Source organism: Dermacentor andersoni, chromosome 1 (assembly GCF_023375885.2).
Source record: "Dermacentor andersoni chromosome 1, qqDerAnde1_hic_scaffold, whole genome shotgun sequence".
Lineage (NCBI taxonomy): Eukaryota > Metazoa > Arthropoda > Arachnida > Ixodida > Ixodidae > Dermacentor > Dermacentor andersoni.
The window spans coordinates 199,720,989-199,739,657 of record NC_092814.1 but is presented as its reverse complement, the minus strand read 5'-3'; the positions used below and the strand labels follow the sequence as shown (position 1 = coordinate 199,739,657).

Sequence of the window (18,669 nt, the reverse complement as noted above, 5' to 3'; positions counted from 1 at the left end):
TATTGTTAAAAATGACTGACCTGATGCGGCCGTTTAAGCTTGGAGAGGACATTGGTTTGTTCCTGGTTAACTTTGAGCGAACGTGCGAGCAGCAGGGGTTCTCACGGGAAACGTGGCCACAGCGCTTGCTCACTTTGTTACCCGGCGAGGCGGCCAACGTAGTCGCTCGCTTGAAGAGAGAGGAGGCAGAGGATTTCGACAAAGTGAAATCGAGTCTGCTAAAAAAGTACAGGCTGTCAGCGGAGGCGTTCCGTCGGAAGTTTCGGGAAAATGAGAAAGGCAGAAGTGAGTCATATACAGAGTTTGCCGACAGGCTTATGTCAAACATGCAGGAGTGGCTCAAAGAAGAGAAAGCGTTTGGTGACCACGAGAAAGTTCTGCAGTGTTTCGGGCTGGAACAGTTTTATAGTCGGTTACCTGAGAACGTGCGGTACTGGGTCTTAGATAGGCCAGACGTTAGTACTGTGGCTAGAGCCGCTGAGCTAGCCGAAGAGTTTGTGACGCGTCGGGCTCGTGGAGCTAAGGACGGTCAAAAGGGTGAATTTGGCTCCAAGTTTGAGAGGCCGAAGTTCACGCCCATGAGAGCAAAGGGGGACAGACGTAGTGCGGATGCGAGTGAAAGCAGTCCGACCGAACGTAAGGAGACGGCGGCAGCCGAAGCCGAACGCAGAAAGCGGTTCGAGACGAGGCAAGTGCGCGTGTGTTATACGTGTCAGACGCCGGGTCACTTTTCGGCGCAGTGTCCAGAAACAAAAAGAAAAGTCGTGTTCTTGTCATTATGCAGCACTGACGAGAACATGAAGCTTCTCGAGCCTTACATGCGAGACCTCCTCGTGAACGGGAAAGAGTGCCGAGTGCTTCGCGATTCCGCAGCTACGATGGATGTAGTTCACCCCTCTTACGTAGAACCCGATATGTTCACGGGCGAGTGCGCATGGATCAAGCAAGCCGTGGAAGCTCATAGCGTGTGTCTGCCCGTAGCAAAAGTGCTTATTGAAGGACCTTTCGGAGCACTTGAGACGGAGGCCGCAGTGTCATCTATGCTGCCCCCCCAGTACCCGTACCTATTTTCGAACAGGTCCGATCACCTCCTGCGCGAGAAGGGGCTTTTGTTTGGTGAGGCTAGCGTTCAGGCCTTAACCAGATCGAAGGTTCGGGAGCTCGCTGCAAAGGCGGTAGTTGCGGGACCGACGTTGTCGAACAATGAGAAAGGGTCAGAGGTGCAGCAAGCTGATATTCAGAGCACGCCCGAACTGAATAAAATTGAGCCTGTAGCGTTAAAGGCACCAGATACTGGAGAGGAAATGCCCGACACGGGAAAGTTAGAAGAGCTATCTGCAGATTTGCTCATCACGCCTACGTCAGACGGACTTAATAGGTTGCTAAAAGTCAGCCGGTCGGCTTTGATAGCCGAGCAAAAGAAGGATGGCAGCCTAGAAAACATACGCTGCATTGTCAAGAAAAATGCTCGCTTTGTGGAAAGAGGTGGGGTCCTGTACCGGAAGCATCTAGACCGCAGGGGAGTGGAGTTCGATCAGCTGATCGTGCCTCAGTGCTACCGTCAGGATCTGTTGCGCTTGTCGCATGGGGGTTCGTGGTCCGGACACCTAGGAGTTAAGAAAACTAAGGACCGTCTCTTGCAAGAGTACTATTGGCCAGGGTGTTTTCGGGACGCAGACCACTTTGTGAAGACATGCGACACCTGTCAGCGGGTATGCAAACCAGGGGACAAATCGAGGGCGCCGTTGAAGTTGGTACCTATCATTACGGAGCCTTTTAGACGGCTCGTTATTGATACAGTGGGACCTCTGCCGGTAACAGCCACAGGGTACAGACACATTTTGACTGTGATCTGCCCAGCGACAAAGTTCCCTGAAGCAGTGCCGCTTAAAGAACTCAGCTCAGTTGAGATAGTCAATGCACTACTGTCCATATTTGCACGAGTTGGTTTTCCTGCGGAAATCCAATCAGATCAGGGCACAGTGTTTACTAGCGCTTTGACGACAGCCTTTCTCGAAAGGTGCGGGGTAAAGCTGTTACACAGCTCAGTGCACCACCCCCAGTCGAATTCCGTTGAGAAGCTCCACTCCGTCATGAAGCGCGTGTTGAGAGCATTGTGTTTTGAACATCAAACTGACTGGGAGCTGTGTCTGCCTGGGGTGATGTTTGCATTACGGACCGCGCCGCATGCGGCCACAGGGTTTTCGCCAGCTGAGCTGGTGTACGGTCGCTCGCTGCGGTCTCCGCTTCGCATGCTTCGAGAATCGGGGGAAGGCAGGGGCGACGACCCAGTCGTGGTGGAGTACGTGCTTAAGCTCCTCGAACGCTTAAGAAGGGCACAGGAGTTGTCAGGTGAAGCAATGGCAAAGGCCCAGCAGAGGGCCAAGGTTTATTATGATCGGACAGCCAGGGCCCGTCGTTTGAGGTGGGCGATGAGGTCATGATATTGCGCACGTCGCTAAAGAACAAACTCGACGTGCAGTGGGAGGGCCCAGCATGGATTGTTCAAAAACTGTCGGACGTTAACTACGTGGTGAGTCTGCCAGGAAAGCGGAAAGCACAGCAAGTTTACCACTGTAATCTGCTCAAACCCTATAAACAACGGGAAGCTGTGGTGTGCATGATGGTAAACGTTCCCGAAGAGCTTCCGGTCGAGCTTCCGGGACTAGGCTCAGTGACGAACAGGAAAGACACCGATCAAGTCATTAGTGACTTAATCAGTAAAGCATCGCTGTCGCCTGAGCAGAAAACCGAACTACACCAGCTCTTACAAGAGTTTCAAGGTCTGTTCTCTGAGAGGCCTGGTAGGACTTCTGTCCTTACTCATGACATAGAACTTACCTCCCCAGAGCCAGTACGATCCAAGGCGTACCGGGTGTCACCCCGCCAGAGCGATATTATGGAGGCTGAGGTAAAGAAAATGCTACAGCTCGGTGTTATTGAGGCGGGTGAGAGTGATTATACCTCCCCTTTGATTTTAGTTGAGGTACTGGGCAAGGAACCTCGTCCTTGCGTCGACTACCCTAGGCTTAATTCCATCACTAAGGATCAAATTTATCCGATCCCTAACATCGAGGAGCGCCTTGAGAGAGTGAGTAGCGCTCAGTTTATTTCCACCCTAGATCTTGTCAGGGGTTATTGGCAGGTTCCACTTACAGAAGAGGCTAGTAGGTATGCGGCGTTCATTTCACCAATGGGGACATTCCGTCCTAAAGTTTTGAGTTTTGGTTTGAAGAATGCGCCATACTGCTTTTCAAGCCTCATGGATAAAGTGTTGCGGGGACAGCAAGAATTCGCTTTACCGTATCTAGACGACGTAGCGATATTCTCCGCATCCTGGCCTGAGCATATGGCCCACTTGCGGGCAGTGCTAACCCGCCTGCGCGATGCGGGCTTGACAGTCAAGGCTCCCAAGTGCCAGTTAGCACAGGCCGAGGTTGTCTACCTCGGTCACGTGATTGGACGGGGTCGTCGTCGCCCCTCTGAAATAAAGGTGGCCGCTGTGCGAGACTTCCCGCAACCGCGCACGAAGACCGATATTCGGTCTTTCTTAGGTGTCGCCGGCTACTATCAGAGGTACATCCCCAGGTACTCTGATATCGCGGCTCCCCTGACGGATGCTCTAAGAAAAACAGAGCCCCAAACAGTCGTATGGGACGAGACAAAGGAAAGAGCTTTTAGCGCCCTAAAGAGCGCCCTAGCAAGCCAGCCTGTGCTACGATCGCCAGACTACACAAAAGGGTTCGTTGTTCAGTGCGATGCTAGTGAGCGAGGCATGGGCGTTGTACTGTGCCAACGGGAAAATGGAGAAGTGGAACACCCCGTCCTGTATGCTAGTCGTAAGCTGACCAGTCGTGAGCAGGCGTACAGCGCCACCGAGAAAGAGTGTGCGTGTCTCGTGTGGGCCGTTCAGAAATTGTCATGCTACCTAGCCGGCTCGAGGTTTATCATTGAGACGCATCACTGCCCTCTCCAATGGCTGCAGACCATCTCTCCCAAAAATGGCCGCCTCCTGCGCTGGAGCCTCGCTTTGCAACAATATTCCTTTGAGGTGCGTTACAAAAAGGGGAGTCTCAACGGTAACGCCAGTGGCTTAAGTCGAAGCCCCTAATGTAAGAATCAGCCTCAAAATTGTTTGTTACTGATGTTTTTCTTCCTGAGGCAGGATTTTTAACATATTGCTTTTGTGTAGTGTTTCAAAGTGATGATGTGCTTTCTAGTGCAATTTTCCGATTTGTGGACGCGTTCTGAGTGCTGCTAGACTACTGTAAGGAACTAGGCAGTGGTATAAAAGGGGAAAGAGCCTGGCAGGGCTTGGTGAAGGTTGTTTCGTGCTTGCTGACTGAGCGGTTGAGTTTCGGCGTAGTTCTAACGCTTGCCGGGAACGAGAACAAAAATGTCAACTCTCCCGAAGTCACTTTGCAGTGTCCTGCGTGAACCTGAACGTGAGAACGAGGCCTTCTCTGTGCGCTACGCTCAAGAAACGCCGAAGGACGCCCGACTTCGGTTATGAGCATCATCGAGCGACATCCCTCCGGACAGCGGATGCAGTCCCCTGACCATCGGGATCTCCTTCCCCCGGCGGGGCGGTCTGTTACGTTTCGCCTACGACGCGCGGTATAGCCGGCGCGGATGCAACGGACGCCGAGGCTTCGTTCAAAGCGGCGGACATTTTGGCCCGTTCGGAGCTGCCGCAAAGCCTCCCCACCAAGCGCGTCCAGGCGTGTTTCAGTGCCACGTGTCTTCGTGTGTGTGTGTGTGCCCACGCTTGTCAAAGCGCGGCAGCCGGGGAGAGGAGCTCCCCAAGTGTGAAGTGAGGAGGTCTGACCGGCGCCCGGCCGGCGGATGCGTCACTACACTCGTCCCAACGTGTCTCTCAGCCTGTCCGTGCCGCGCGTCACGTGGGCCTCTATCAGGCGTTCCCTCTTGCCCTCGACTCCAAAACTATAAAAGCAGCTGCCCCCGGACGCCGAGAGAGGCTCCGATTTCTTCCGTTGAGTTACGTGCTCTCCCGTCTCTCCACTTCGGTCGACCTTACCGCCCGCTCTTTTGCGATGTTAGAATAAACAAGTTGTTCTGTTACCATTTGACTCATGCTTTGCCGGGACCTTCGGATGCTTCCAGTTGTGCCCCAGGCCGCCAGGCCAACGCTACCCTTGGGGCTTGCGACCCATTTGCAACAACGGGTGTCAGCGCTGAGATTACAACAGCGACATTTGCTTGCACGGTGACTTGTCCCCAGGAGGGAGCAGCACAGTTTGCACGGGAAATTAGCTCCGGCGTGCTAGCCATGTCCGCCATGTTGCCGTTGCAGCGGCGGTTCCCGGAGATCGGAGCTAAGCACAATGCGTGAGCTGGTGGATCAGGCCCAGGAAGGCACCTCGATCACTAAAGTCTGAACAAAACTGTCAACTGTTTTCAGTATGTTCAGCCGCCATAGGCTACCAGAAAAAGTTGTCCCCCATTCGTTAAATGTGTGGTCATTTTTAGTGCAAAATAAGCAGTTTTGTGCAAGTTAAGCCAGGAACTGGCCTCAGATTCATGTTGTTTTCTTTTTGCAATATTCGTGCAACATTTTTTGGCCTAGGTGGCAGACGGCGTTTCGCAACATACCATGGAGTTCATAGAAAATCCAGTCTTCACATAAAATATTGGTAGCATTTGATTACGAGGGCTAATCAAGGTAAAATCTTGTGCAAAAGGTTTTTCGCCGTACACCTTTAATAATTCCATCATTAAAGGGTTAATCAGCTTTGCTTTTATCACATCTTGACAGTGTTCGGAGGTTTTCCTTAATTTTGGTAGTAGAGTTGTAATATCAGGTTGTGTAGTTGGTATGGTGAAAAGCAACCCTGTAGTATTTTCAGTGATATGACTATAGCACCTTTCGACTATATGGTGCTACGAACTGTTATATGACATAGGTACTATAGACATGTATGATGATAAAAGTACTGGACACTTGAGAAAAGTTCTAAATAAATTTATCAGCTAACGAAGACCCTCTATATGTATAATCTTAGACTGCGTGGCCAGTTGGTTGCAATCACAGTGAAATTAATGTGAAAACATTAAGGTCCAATTGAACGCAGCTAAACCGTCCTTCGAGTTTCGCACTGTGAGTAATGTACCATAGCGGTACGTGCTGCCTGAGCCAGCAAGCAGCAGCAGCCTGTGGTGCCGACGCTGCATGCTACTGACATCCTGCACGATAAGAGATCAAGGAAGCAGCAGCTAAGCCCAGTGGTGGTGTGAGAGCGAGAGATACGGACTGTGCGCCGGCTACCGAGAGCAAGACGGTGGAACCCTTACACACATGTTACGCGACTGCCTTGCCGATGACTACCCGTCTTGCTCCACAGCGTCGCGGCGCCGTATCTGCTCCATCGAGGCACACTGGTAATGTGGTGTCGTGGCGATGCCCTCTCCCCTCACGCAACACCTAGCATGCTGTCGCAGTAGTAGGTGTTCTGATGTACCGGCTCTGCTCTGTCAAGCCAAGCTTGTGACGTAGCGTCGCAGCCAATGGGAATTTAGGCACAATTTTGCTGTTACAGATGCCGCCGGCTTTTTCGCTCAATGGGCCATTTGATGCTTTCGTATCAATAAATAAATAAATAAAACTGGTGTTTTCCAAGAATATATCACAAGGAAACCTTATTCATCAACCACTATGTGAAAAAGTGTGCTCTAAATAGAAAGTTTAATGATAACTGCAGAGATTAGCAGAGCAAAAGGTTTGGCATGCTACTGCAAGTTTAATATATCATAAGAGATCAAAGAAAGAAAAAAAATAAACATCCTCTAGTACACAAACTTGGAAAGGTAGGCAACAGTGAGCACCATGAAATGAATAAAGTGGGAATGGGAGCTTTATGGCAGTAGCGCGCACTTCCTGTTGGACAACAGTGGAAAAAAAAATTCAACTCATAGTTTAGAAACCAAGATATTGAATTTTTCACAGGAAACCACAATTTGTACCATTTTGTTCACTACTGTCCCTTCAACCATGAGTTCAGAAAGCAGTGCAAAGACTGTTGTCTGGTATGGCGTTATAATACTTGCAGATGTTTGTTGGTTGTCTGCGATCATTGTTTAATATATTCATGTGCTGTATGTTGATTCCTACATCTTTTTTTCTTTCTGAACTCTCCGAGCGATGAGTGGATAATGATATAGGTGTAAACGGTTGTGCAGGTCACTGCTGCGAGTGATGGCGGAGTGTCCCCACCATCAGCTGCCATGCCCCTGGTGCCAGAAGGGACATCACTGTCCCTGTACCACCAGCTGCAGCTGATGCGGGGTCAGATGGAGCATCAGGCCCAGCAGGCCCAGTCAGCCATCAGCCAGGCCCGCCATTTACGTGATCAGCTCTCAGCAGAGGCAACAGCCCGTTCGGAGGCCATGGTAGGTGCCTTACCTCAAAGCGCTCAGTGCTTGTTTCTCCTCCTATCCTCCTGACTGACTTGGTGTTTATGCGATTGGTATTGTGTGTGCTGCGGTGAATAGATCTACAGTGTAAATTTCCTGGAGGGACTCCTTTGAGTCATGAAATTATTGTACAGAGTTTAATATTCTTTAATCACATAGGTTGTTTTTTTGTTTTACTATAACACTCATTGGCTGAGATATTTTAGTTGAAGGAGCCCTAACAAGTAAGCATAAGTGAGGTTTTAATAAATTGCACAATGAAGTGCTTTATCTTTCATTTAGTATAGTTGTGACAACAGTGCCCAATAATTTCTGTGCATGTGTAGACAGGTTGGTAAACAATATTATGGCGTCATGGTGGCACTGTTGTAAGAACCTGATTCATGACCCACCATGGTAGCTTAGTGGCTGTGATGTTCTGCTACTGAGCACAAGGTCACAGGCTCTATTCCCAGCTGCTGCAGCCACAATGTAATGGGGGTAGAATGCAAAAGTGCTTGTCTACTGAGAATTTGTGGCACCTTGGAAAAACACAGGTGTTCCAAGTTAATCTGAAGCCCCCTGTTTAAGTATCTCTATAATCAGGTTGTGGGTTTGAGACATTGTTACTTCGGCAGCAGCCACACTTCCTCTGATAAAGAGTGGTCCGCGTCACCGTGCAAAAAACGTGCATTTATTTTTCGCTCATGAATTTAAAGGAAACAACAATGGGAAGGTAGGGGAGAGGAAACAAAAGAAACAATGGTCCATGTGCGCTGTGCACTTGGGTTTACTACTGGGAGCAAGTGCATTGCAATATGTTTATCGTAGTAACCATAACTGTCAACTGTTTTTCTGGTTGTTGTAGACCACTGTAGCACTTATGCCACCACCTATGTATCTGTACTGCATTCTGTTGCCACTGGGTAGTCTGGTAGAACTGGTCTTGCAGTATAATCTTTTGAGGACATTTCTTTGTTGCATGTGAAGATTTAAAGGTTGGCAGACGTTCGTTTCGCTTGCCGACATGCGGTTTGTCGAGGAAAGGACACTGTAGAGAGTCTGACAACTCATACTGAAATGCATGCAAACAAGCCTAGCACAATGCACTGATGCTGTCACTGCTGAAGCTAAGTCCTAGGAGTTCGGATGCGACTGCTACCGAAGCGCGGCCTACGAGTCAATAAAAAAATGTCCGATGCTCTCATGATATGTCATTCGCGTTGACTCGTGGACAGGCAGGTGTGGCACTAATAGTGCCATTAGCATGGGCTCTGGCTAGTGGTGGCTTTTAATGATTTGAGGTGCTGGTGGTAGCGGATAACAGAGATGGGGGTGATGATGACGCATACTGCGGCCCTGGGTCAGGGTTGCCTAGCAGTTGTCCCAGGCACCCACGCATGCCCAGGCTTGGCGCACAGCAGTCGTCGCTCACGGAGCCGTCATAATTGCAGGCAGTTTTGGCAGGAGTGAATGGCGGGAGTGGTGGAATGGTAGGCATCCTTGAACCCTGCTCATACTCAGTGGTGCCCGGCTGGCTGCCTTGGTCACTGGCTTTAGACACTTGAGTCTCCAGAGATGTCCGTCATGTTCTATATCCCTGGCTGGTGGCCGCCATCTAGTTTCTGCTGTGTTTTCCTGTTGCTCTTCTTGCCACTACCCATTTTTAGGCACTTGCTCTGCAACGTGGCCCAATTATAGCACAAGCTATTGTTTATTGAACTACTCATATGCCCACTTGGCCCAATCATGATGGCACCCCTTGCCATACTTTGTCGTCTTCTGCATCGCTCAATGGACCACTCACTTGCACATGTGATCCAATGACAATGGTACTCAATGTTTTATTATTGTCATTCTCTTGTCTTCTATCACCATGTGTCTTTTGTATCACCAGGTGCCTGCAGGCAGTCATTTTGGCCTTTCTTTTCATTCATTACACTGCTCTTCTGTACTTGGTTTGTGTGGCAAAGACCTGCCTGCTTTTCATCTCCACTTCCACGAGGCAAGTGCTGGTCCTGGCCTTAACAGTCCCCGGCTCCACCTGTCACCGGTGCTATAGTTCTGCATGTAGATATATTGTCCCGGGATGAAGCTCCAACCGACGTCTTCATTAGAATTGCCCAACAGGGGGGGGGCGGTTCCTGGATGGAAAAGACAAATTCAGCCTTGTGTGCAACTTGTAACCCAGATGATTTTCAGAAGAATAAAGTCCGAATGGTTGAGGTGTTTTCCTGTAGTTGCACAAGATGCAAGCCTAAGAAGTCGTTAGATTGGTGCTTCCGATCTTTTTTAACTTGTCTGTGACTGTCCGCACAGTGTGCTCAGCCAGCCCATTGCTCAGTGGGTGATATAGGGATGTTCGAATGTGTATGATTCCGTTGCATTGCATAAATTGACAGAGTTCCTAGCCTGTGGAAGCCCTTTCATTATCGGACACAACTGTGTATGGTATACCAACTCGGAGAATCATCTGTTCTGCAGGAATTGGCACACGCCACAGGAACAGCCTTGATCCATTGGCTATGGGAAGCCGTAACAATTAAAATTGCCTTGCCGTGTAGTGTGCAGAGACGCTTGACTCTTGCCCATCTCCCGATGTTTTCCCCGCATGGCTTTTCTGACTTTCTTAGCTGCGCGGAGAAGTTGAAATCCAACTTCTCCGCACAGCTAAGCGCCGGCAGCAGGTGGTGTGGTTGCAGATTAGTATGAGAGATGGTGTGAGGTGCTGCACTGCTAGCGCCACCTAAAGATGGGGTTACTTAGAGCGGTATGGACATTTTGTGGGACCATCCTGCTAAAGGCATGGGAGCAGGACACCGGAATGGACAAACATGATTGTTTGCATGCGTTACCGTTCATGTGACCGTGCATGCAAATGATTAGGTGTTGGTGTTCTGCATAGGGGTGAAAATATTAGCTCGCTATCGGTTTGTGGTGAGTCGGACTTACTCGATTTGTCGCGCGCCGATCAGCATGTTCTGTGAATAGGAATTCGGCTAGCAGGCATTAATGTATGAAAGGTGCAATAAATGCCCTTTTGATTGTTTGCACTACTGTGTTGTTCCTTTGTCCTAAATGCACATGTGAGACCCCACAAGTGGCCACATGTAATTGCTAGGTAGCCGCAACCACCTTTTGCCCATCTCCAGCCAGTTTACAGGATTTTATGCGGGCGGCATGGGCAATGCTTGGATACAGTTGTTACAAGTAGTGGTTATGCTCTGGATGTCATGGTCCATACTGCACCACTAAGATATAGACCTTGCGCTAGCCTTCATAGAAGACACTCTTTGATGGGAGTAATGTAGTAGCATGAGCAGCTTCTTACAGGTTGCAGTAGGTATGACTATGCGATGATCCTAGTACAGCAAATTGTTTTTCACCAAAAGCTCAAACTGCTTCCTGTAGTATACTGAGAGCTCTCCGTCCTCTTTACTGAATGATTAGGTTATAAGAGTGGGTGTGTGTTAATTTTGGGTGTGCATTATTTTCCCCTATAAACTCATAATAATTATGTGTGCATCAAATTTGGGGCATGTTACAATTGGGTAAATACTGTCAAGTGAAGCAGTTTGTAGGTTTTTATGCCTGTTTTTTTTTTTCACCAACTTTGCCGGTTCATTTGATCAATTTTGTAGTCGTACCAAAGTTTAGTTAATGGAACTCAACCTCATTATCTAATGTGGCTACTGGAAGAGCAAGCCTGCATCTTTTATGCTTTCTCATTTCCATGTGCAGTCACAGAACCAGCAGCTAATAGTGCACAACCGGGAGCTGCTGCAGCACATCCACTTGCTGGTGAAACACATCCAGGAGCTGGAAAAGAAGATAAACCGACTTGAAGGCAAAACTGACCATCTGCAACCTGACCTGTCCCCATCCCCACTTCAGGTGACATGCTTGTACTGCCTAGACTGGTGCTCGACTTTTTGACACTCCTCATCTCTTGGTTCACTTGAGCTAATAATGTAAGAGTTCAGAGTTTGGAACCCTCTTGGTATAGAGCATCCCCCCCCCCCCTCCCTCCCAGCGCCTTCTTTTTCTTCCAACTTGAAAAGTTCACCTGTCGTATAGGCAGTTGCAAAATTATTTGGCATTATACTTTAAAATGGAATTATGATATTTAAAATTGTTTGGCATTCTGATATTTAAATTAGTCTTCTGAAAGGCATTTTTATTGCTGATACCTTTGGAGACAAAGCCCACAGCCTCTTATCTGCTTTGAAAGAAAAAGTAAAGCAGTGCAAACACAAACTTGTATATCTTTTTTCTTGTATGTGCACATATTATTGTGAAAGTCTGTGCTTGTGTGCATAAGGATGTCATTATGTTTCTGTATTGAACTCTTCAGCATGGAAGAGGCTTTGCTCCAGTCTATAATGTGCCTGCTGTTTCTGCCTGTGTATTAAAAATGGATTGCCACCCTACAGATTGGTCCGCCACCACGGTTCTTGGACCTGCTCTCTGGGGCACCAGCTGCAGGGAAGACGCCCTCTCCAGTGCCCCCTGGTGGGGAACCCTTTGAGTTGGGAAGCCTAGCTTGGCTGTCAGGGCCATCTGCAGCAGCAGCAGCTAGCAGCAGCCCCCCGCCAGCCACTCCCCCACACCACCATTTGACTGCTGCCTCCACAGCCAACTCATCCCCTTCAGTCACTACTAGCAACCTCCAGTTGCGGGTCAGTTGGGCATTTATGGTTGGGTTATTTGGCACGACAGCACAGCAGATGTGTTGGGCTAGTTGCTAATAGTGTTACAAAGAAGTGAAACAATGCAAAGAACTTAGGAGGCAGCACACAGTTGACCTAGCATACGCTTCATTTCACTGTTTTAAATTAGGAACTTGGGCATGAGAAGAACTTGTTGAGCTAGTCGGTGCATGCTTCATTAATTCACCATGACAAGGTGATTGCAAGACAGGCACACGCATAAGATAAGCACATGCAAATGTTTGACACTCTCCTGCCTGAATTTGAAATTTTTTTTACTGACTCTTGTGAGCTTGCTTGCTTTTATTAGCCAGCTTCATTATCATATTTGCTGAGCCGCTACCATATTTTATGACTGCCATAACTCTCTTGACTTGGGGTGGGGGGGGTTAACGGGCGGGTCCAGGCTAACGTGCCCGGACCCGGCTAGCTAAGGTCTAAGGAGACACGTAGCTCGTCCCCACTCCACAGCGCACGCAAAGGGGCAGTGCGGCGGGTTTGCTGACTCACCGGCAAGGCGTAGAGACGACTCTAGCCGTGGTACCAACGAATGGGGGTTTATTCCCTGTTATCTACAAAATGCGCATACAATACAGGAGTACGGTAGTAGGGTGGCAGTCGCAGACTATATGGGTGAAAGCTCCCAGGAAGTCTGCTCTGCCATGCTGGCTCTTCCGAGTGGGTTCGCCACACAGAAAGGGGCCACATTGCTCAGAGGGGCGCGGGACCAAGTGGGTCCGCACGTCTGACAGCCAAAAGCACCAAAAGTTAATCTGTCGGGCAAAGGCGCCCGCATACCTCCGATGCTGAAGGAGAGAGAAGCCGAAGAGAGGACGAGAGGGGCCTGCTCCTCAGGCACTGTTCCTACGCGGGGCGAACGGCGTAACGTGAGCCGTGCACGCAACCAGCAGGCTCCGCATCGCACCGGCACCAGCGACTGTGGGGAATGTAGGCTACCCAAAATAAGGCTGGAACTGTGTGTCCCCAGCAATCGTGCGGGCGAATGGCCCAAGACGCGCGTGAACAGGAGATGGGGGTCCGAAAGCGGTCCCCACATCCTCCCCCTCCTGAAGACTCTGGCCGGCCCTAAGGGAGCTGACCGGAATCAATGGTGAAGCTGACGTCTGACCTGTTGTATTTCCTTAAATGAAAATATCGGAAGTCGAGACTCTCTCCAGGTGGGTCGGTGTCTCCGGCTTGCGGCGAAAGGACAGAGCTGTGGAGGGGTGCCAGCGCCGTCACCGGCTGGACAGCTGCCACGATGGTCACCACGAACGCAGGGTCCGAGGCGAGAGTGCCGACAACGGAATGCAACAGGGCAGGTTTGACGTTCGGGTCCGTGTTCTTCAGCACCTGTGTGGCTGGAGCTGTCCCGCGCTCCCTGGCAGCTGGCTCTGTCTTCTTCACGTGAGGCTTGTGCGCCCCACTGGAGTCATGGGACCGGCACAGCCACAGCACACCGCAGACCCTGCAGTACACTGCCGAAGGGTCAGGGGCCATGACTGCTTCGCCCGAGGCCTCAACCATGGCTGACACCGTGTGGCCGCGGAAAATGCGTGGGATCCCTCGCCCGTTCATGTCGTTCTCCACCTTTCTCTGTTCTTTCCAGTGTTTCGCCAACATGAAGCAAGGTGGCGCTTCGGAGCCGGATTGGAAGGCCCACGTATCGACATGGCGGCGTGAAGGCAAATAAGAACCTGGCTGTGGAGACGAAGGTAACGACAGCACTGGGAAGGATGTGGAGGTGGCAGAAGCATTAGATTGGACAACATGTCATGCTGTGGTCTCAGGAGTGAGTGCAACCGTAGTGGCTTCCCGGACGGCTTGCGACTGGAGGTGCCTGTGGCGGCGGCGGCTCCCGTGAGACCTGGACGAGAGTCAGTCGACGTCCTCGAGGCGTGTTCATTGTAGGCGTCTGTGTAGCACCAGTCTGATAATATTAACACTTCATGCAACTAAGTTCGCACTCCAATGATAATAACACTCCAACAGCGAATTTCAAATTTCGATAACAATGTTCTTACATAGAACACGAAGCTCACACTGCGTCCGTCAGCTTGCCAAATGACGCTTCGCCCTGGCGCATTCACCTTTGCAGGTGGCTGCCCGAGGGAAGGAGGAGGCTCACGGAAAGGGGCATATTGGGCTTATGGTAGCCTCATGTGCCCCTCCGGCCAGCGCTGAAATGCTAACCATGCCTTTCATGTCATTCGAGCGCCACTGGAGGATAGAGTTCCCCAGGCCCGAGCAGCATGGCAACGGCTAGGTCTGCTTTCACAGCTCACACCGGCGGGCTCGTGGATCACTTTGATTTACCACGGCCCTCAGAGAAAGCTGTGCACTACGAAAAAGCATCTTATTCGGCTAATAAGTGCCTTTTTTCCATTTTAACGTGTGCGTTCACGCTATAGTCACATCTCTCAGCTTGCCAGCTCGGCCGGGAATGAGGTCCCTCTGCCTACTAGCGAGAATTGGCGACTAAGAGTGGTTTCGCAAGTTGTACCGGCGAATATGCAGAGTGCGGTCCGCCGTCTTGCTCGGTTGCACTTGCTGTGTCTCTTCCTTTTCCCAGTCGCTTCTGGAAACAAAAGCTTTGCGGTAGGAGATGCTCACTGGACTGCCGGATGGTCTCCCGTTTCAGTCCACCAGCTTAACACAAGAGGTGCCATTTTAGTCTCCACTCGTTATGGGCCCGACCACGTGGCCGAAAGAGCGGCTGAGGTGCCCTTTGTTGATAACGCACCTCTTTATGGGACCGGTCATATTGTGCTTTCTGTCCAGCCGGTGCTTTTGCCAGGTTAGTGCGGACATGAGAAAGGGCCTCGTTCATCCTAGCGCACACTTGCACCATGTAATCGTAGACACCCGACGCAGCGGCGTCTGCCCCGCTGCCGGTTCGCAGAACGCGATCTATAGGGTTTGGCAGCTCTCTCCCGAAGTTGAGGAAAGCGGGCGTGTACCCAGTCGAATGGTTCACCAATGTGCGCAAAGAGAAACCTATTCGTGGAGACAGGCGTCCAAGTCCCTGTGTCGCCAGGCAAAGGCCGCGAGCAAGGGCTTCACATTTCGGTTCATCCGCTTGGTGGGATTGGCCTGAGGGTGATAAGTTGTTGTTTTGCTGTCTTTATGCCAAAGACTGCACAAACATCGACGAACACCTTGGCCGTGAAGTAGGACGCGTTGTCAGTGATCAACTCCACCGGAAAACCAAAGCGGGTGAATACCTCGAGCAACTTGTCTCGTATGACCCGTGCCGTTAGCTTGCAAAGGGGAAAAAGTTCCGCTCACTTTGTGAAATGATCTATGACGGCCAGCAGGAATGTGTGACCTTGCCGGCTTCTTGGGAAAGGTCCCATAATGTCCCAGGCCGCGATTTGCCAGGGTAGCTGGCTATCAATCGGCTGCATGAGGCTGGGGGTTTACCACCACAGGGCTTCACACTTTGACACACGCGGCATGAGCGAGAATAATGAAGTACATCCCGCTTCATGCCTTGCCAGGTTGCAGAGCGGCACAACTTAAGATAACTCGTACGGCCACTCGCCTGTCCGGCCAACCACGAGTCATGGAAATAGCTCAAGGTGGCCCTCTGTAGACTGCGGGGAATCGCCACCTTAAAAGACTCATGAGGAGCCTCTTCAGATGGGATATAGCACAGGAGCACTCCGTCAGCATCTAGCAGGTATGAATCCAACGTGCCCGCAGCAATACCAGCTGCGTCGCACCCGGCGCCAACAGCAATACCAGCGGTCAATTTGTGCCCATCGGCGTTGCTGCCTCGCTCCCTTTCGGAGCTCTGCTCTTTTTCGAACTCGTCAACGATTTGCTGACAAAATGGGTCGTTCCGCTGAGCTTCCAGCAGCTCCTGTCTGCTGAGTTGCTGAGTGTGATACCTATGGACGTTACAGAGTCCAGCAGGTACGCACTTTCGTCTGGCGACGGCAGCTTATAGGCCGCATTGCCGCCTGAACTCGCTCCGTTCGCGCCGTTGGAGACAAGGACTCCAGCTTCGTTCGGAAGCGTCTCGGAGAAGTGCCGGCCAAAAGTGTCCGGGTCTGAAACAGGGGCGCGTGACAGGGCATCGGCCACCACGTTTGTGCTCTCCTTCCGATAGCGAACAACAAAGTTGTAGCGCTGTAATGTCAATGCCCAGCGTGCGAGGCGGCCTGAGGGCTCACGCAAGCGCTTCAGGCAGGTGAGTGCCATGTGATCCGTTTCAACAACAAAAGGCACTCCGTCGACGTAGTCATTAAACTTATGCAGAGGGAACAGTATCGCTAGACACTCACATTGGTAACGAAATAGTTATGCTCTGGGGGCGTCAACGACCGGCTGGCAAAGGCCACTGGCCGAAGAACATCCTCATGTTCTTGGAGCAGCACCGCACCTATTCCCAGGTTGCTCGCGTCAGCTTGGACTTTGAACTCCCTGTTCAGGTCGGGCAGCTTCAGCTCGGCTGTGTCCACAACAGCTTTAGAGAGAGCCCTGAAGGCAGCATCTTGCTCCGGACCCCAGCTCGAGCTTGTAGACTTCCTCAACAACGAGGTCAAGGGAGCCTGTAGAGCGACGCAGTTGGGCACAAATTGGCGGTAGTAATTCACCATGTCCAAAAAGCGTCTGAGGGCCTGCATGTTCGCCGGCATTGGGTACTCGAGGATAGCTCGGACCTTGTCCTCGCTTGGCAAAACATGGCCTCGCTCTATTGTAAAGCCTAACAGTGAGACACGGGTCTCTGCAATCTGAGCTTTCTTCGGGTTCAGAGTGATCCCAGAAGCGTGCAGCCTTCCGAGGATGTCCTCCATGTGGTGGAGGTGTTCCTCAAAGCTGCGAGAGAAGAAGACAATATCATCTAGGTAGGATAGGGCGTATTGCTGTTTTGCCCTTCCCAGAACTCTGTCCATCAATTTCTGGAAAATCGCTGCAGCGCCTGAGCAGCCAAAGGGCATGCGAGTGAACTCATACAAGCGTCTATGCGAGGTGAAAGCGGTTTTCTCTGCGACCCTTGGCTCCATCTGCACTTGCAGGTAACCGTGGCTAGCATCTAGGGTGGTAAAATAATGTGCACCACCTAGGCTCGCCACAATTGAGTCAATGCTCGGCGTAGGGTAAGCATCCTGCCGAGTGACTTCATTGAGTCGGCGGTGGTCCACGCAAAGACGAAAGGAGCCATCTTTTTTCGGGACTAGCACTACTGGAGAACCCCACGGACTATTAGATCGGTGGATTACCCCAGTCTCAATCATTTTGTCCATTGCGAAGTCGATAGCTTTCCTTTTGGCCACACTTACGGGCCTAGGATTGCACTTCCATGGTAGCGCGTCGCCTGTGTCGATCCGGTGTCGATCTGGCACAAGAGTGGTGCGTCCCGGCCAGTCTGTAAACATCGTGTGAAATTGGTTCAGCAGCGGTGACAGGCGCGCCTTCTCACGTTCCGACAAACTGCCAGGCAATGGCGGCAGCGAGTGGCTCGTTCTGCTGTGCACGCTTGAGATCGTGGGATTACGTGAAATCCTATCCGCTAGCGCTGCGCTCGGCTCGGGAGAATGAGTCTCGCAACGAGCTCTGCCCGCTTTGCTGGCCGACGAGGGGCCGCGTACAGCGGGTTTTGTAACAGCCGGAGTCTGGCGGGTGAATGGGACTCGCCCCTCCTCCTGCCATGGTCTCGCATCTGAGGCTCTAGGTGCCACCGAAGTGACAGGGAAATGCGCAAAGAGTTTCAGGGGCGCACAAGGGCCCTCCCTGTATCCTTTGTTAGCAATGTCCATCACGATCCCAGTGCGGGCCAGAAAGTCTCGGCCTACTATCACGGGAACGGACAGACCAGGCAGGTACACGAACCTGGGATGGCATACGTGCTCCTCTCAGTGCACAACCAATCTCGCTGAGCCACACGAGGTAGCGGCACCTTCGTGAGATGGAAGGCGGTGTTGCAGGCTCGCAGCCGGTCTGAGTGCCGGCATAAGTGAGCCAAAACTTCCTCCCAGAACAACGAGGCTGTGGCGCCGCTGTCCAGTAGCGCTGCAAATATTCGACCAGCGATCGTGAGCGCGAGGAAGGGGGCTGGTGATGGGTTATCAATTCCGACCCTACACGCCATCGGGGCTAAGGAACCCCTTTTTTCTGGCACAGCTGCGAAGGCAGAGTCACTGGCGACGCACGCCGTTTCCCGTCGGGCGATCGTGCCCTTCGGTAGCACGGCGGTTTGCGCACTCCCGGGCAGTGTGGCCCGTCTCATTGCACTTGTAGCAGACGACATTGTGTGCAGGCCGAGCTGCTTGCGGCGCGCCGCCGGTTGTTTCTGTTGTGCCACATGGGCATTGGTATCAGTTTCCACCGCCGGACCGCTTCGGCGGTCCCAGTTTCACGCTCAGCCGGGCTGGGCGACTGTGCGCGCCCACCTGGCATACGAGTACGAGTCAAGAGCGCGGTCAGAAAGCTCCCACACACCTTGCTCCGTTTGACCAACGAGGGCTGCCGTTGCGTCGGGCGGGCGGTACGTTGCCGCCATTCCAGGCGCACTGGGGTTCAAGGGACAACGACACTGGCGGCG

General features: G+C 51.5%; 1 protein-coding gene across 1 annotated transcript in view; it reads left to right on the top strand.

Moving 5' to 3' along the window:
- The window catches only part of LOC126546881 (carboxyl-terminal PDZ ligand of neuronal nitric oxide synthase protein-like), a 72,357-nt gene that overhangs the window by 38,267 nt on the left and 15,421 nt on the right, over positions 1-18,669 (top strand). The window contains exons 8-10 of the mRNA XM_050194597.3: positions 7,198-7,407; positions 11,152-11,304; positions 11,844-12,089. Coding sequence (XP_050050554.2) covers positions 7,198-7,407; positions 11,152-11,304; positions 11,844-12,089 — 609 coding nt within the window. The remainder of the gene's footprint in view (positions 1-7,197; positions 7,408-11,151; positions 11,305-11,843; positions 12,090-18,669) is intronic.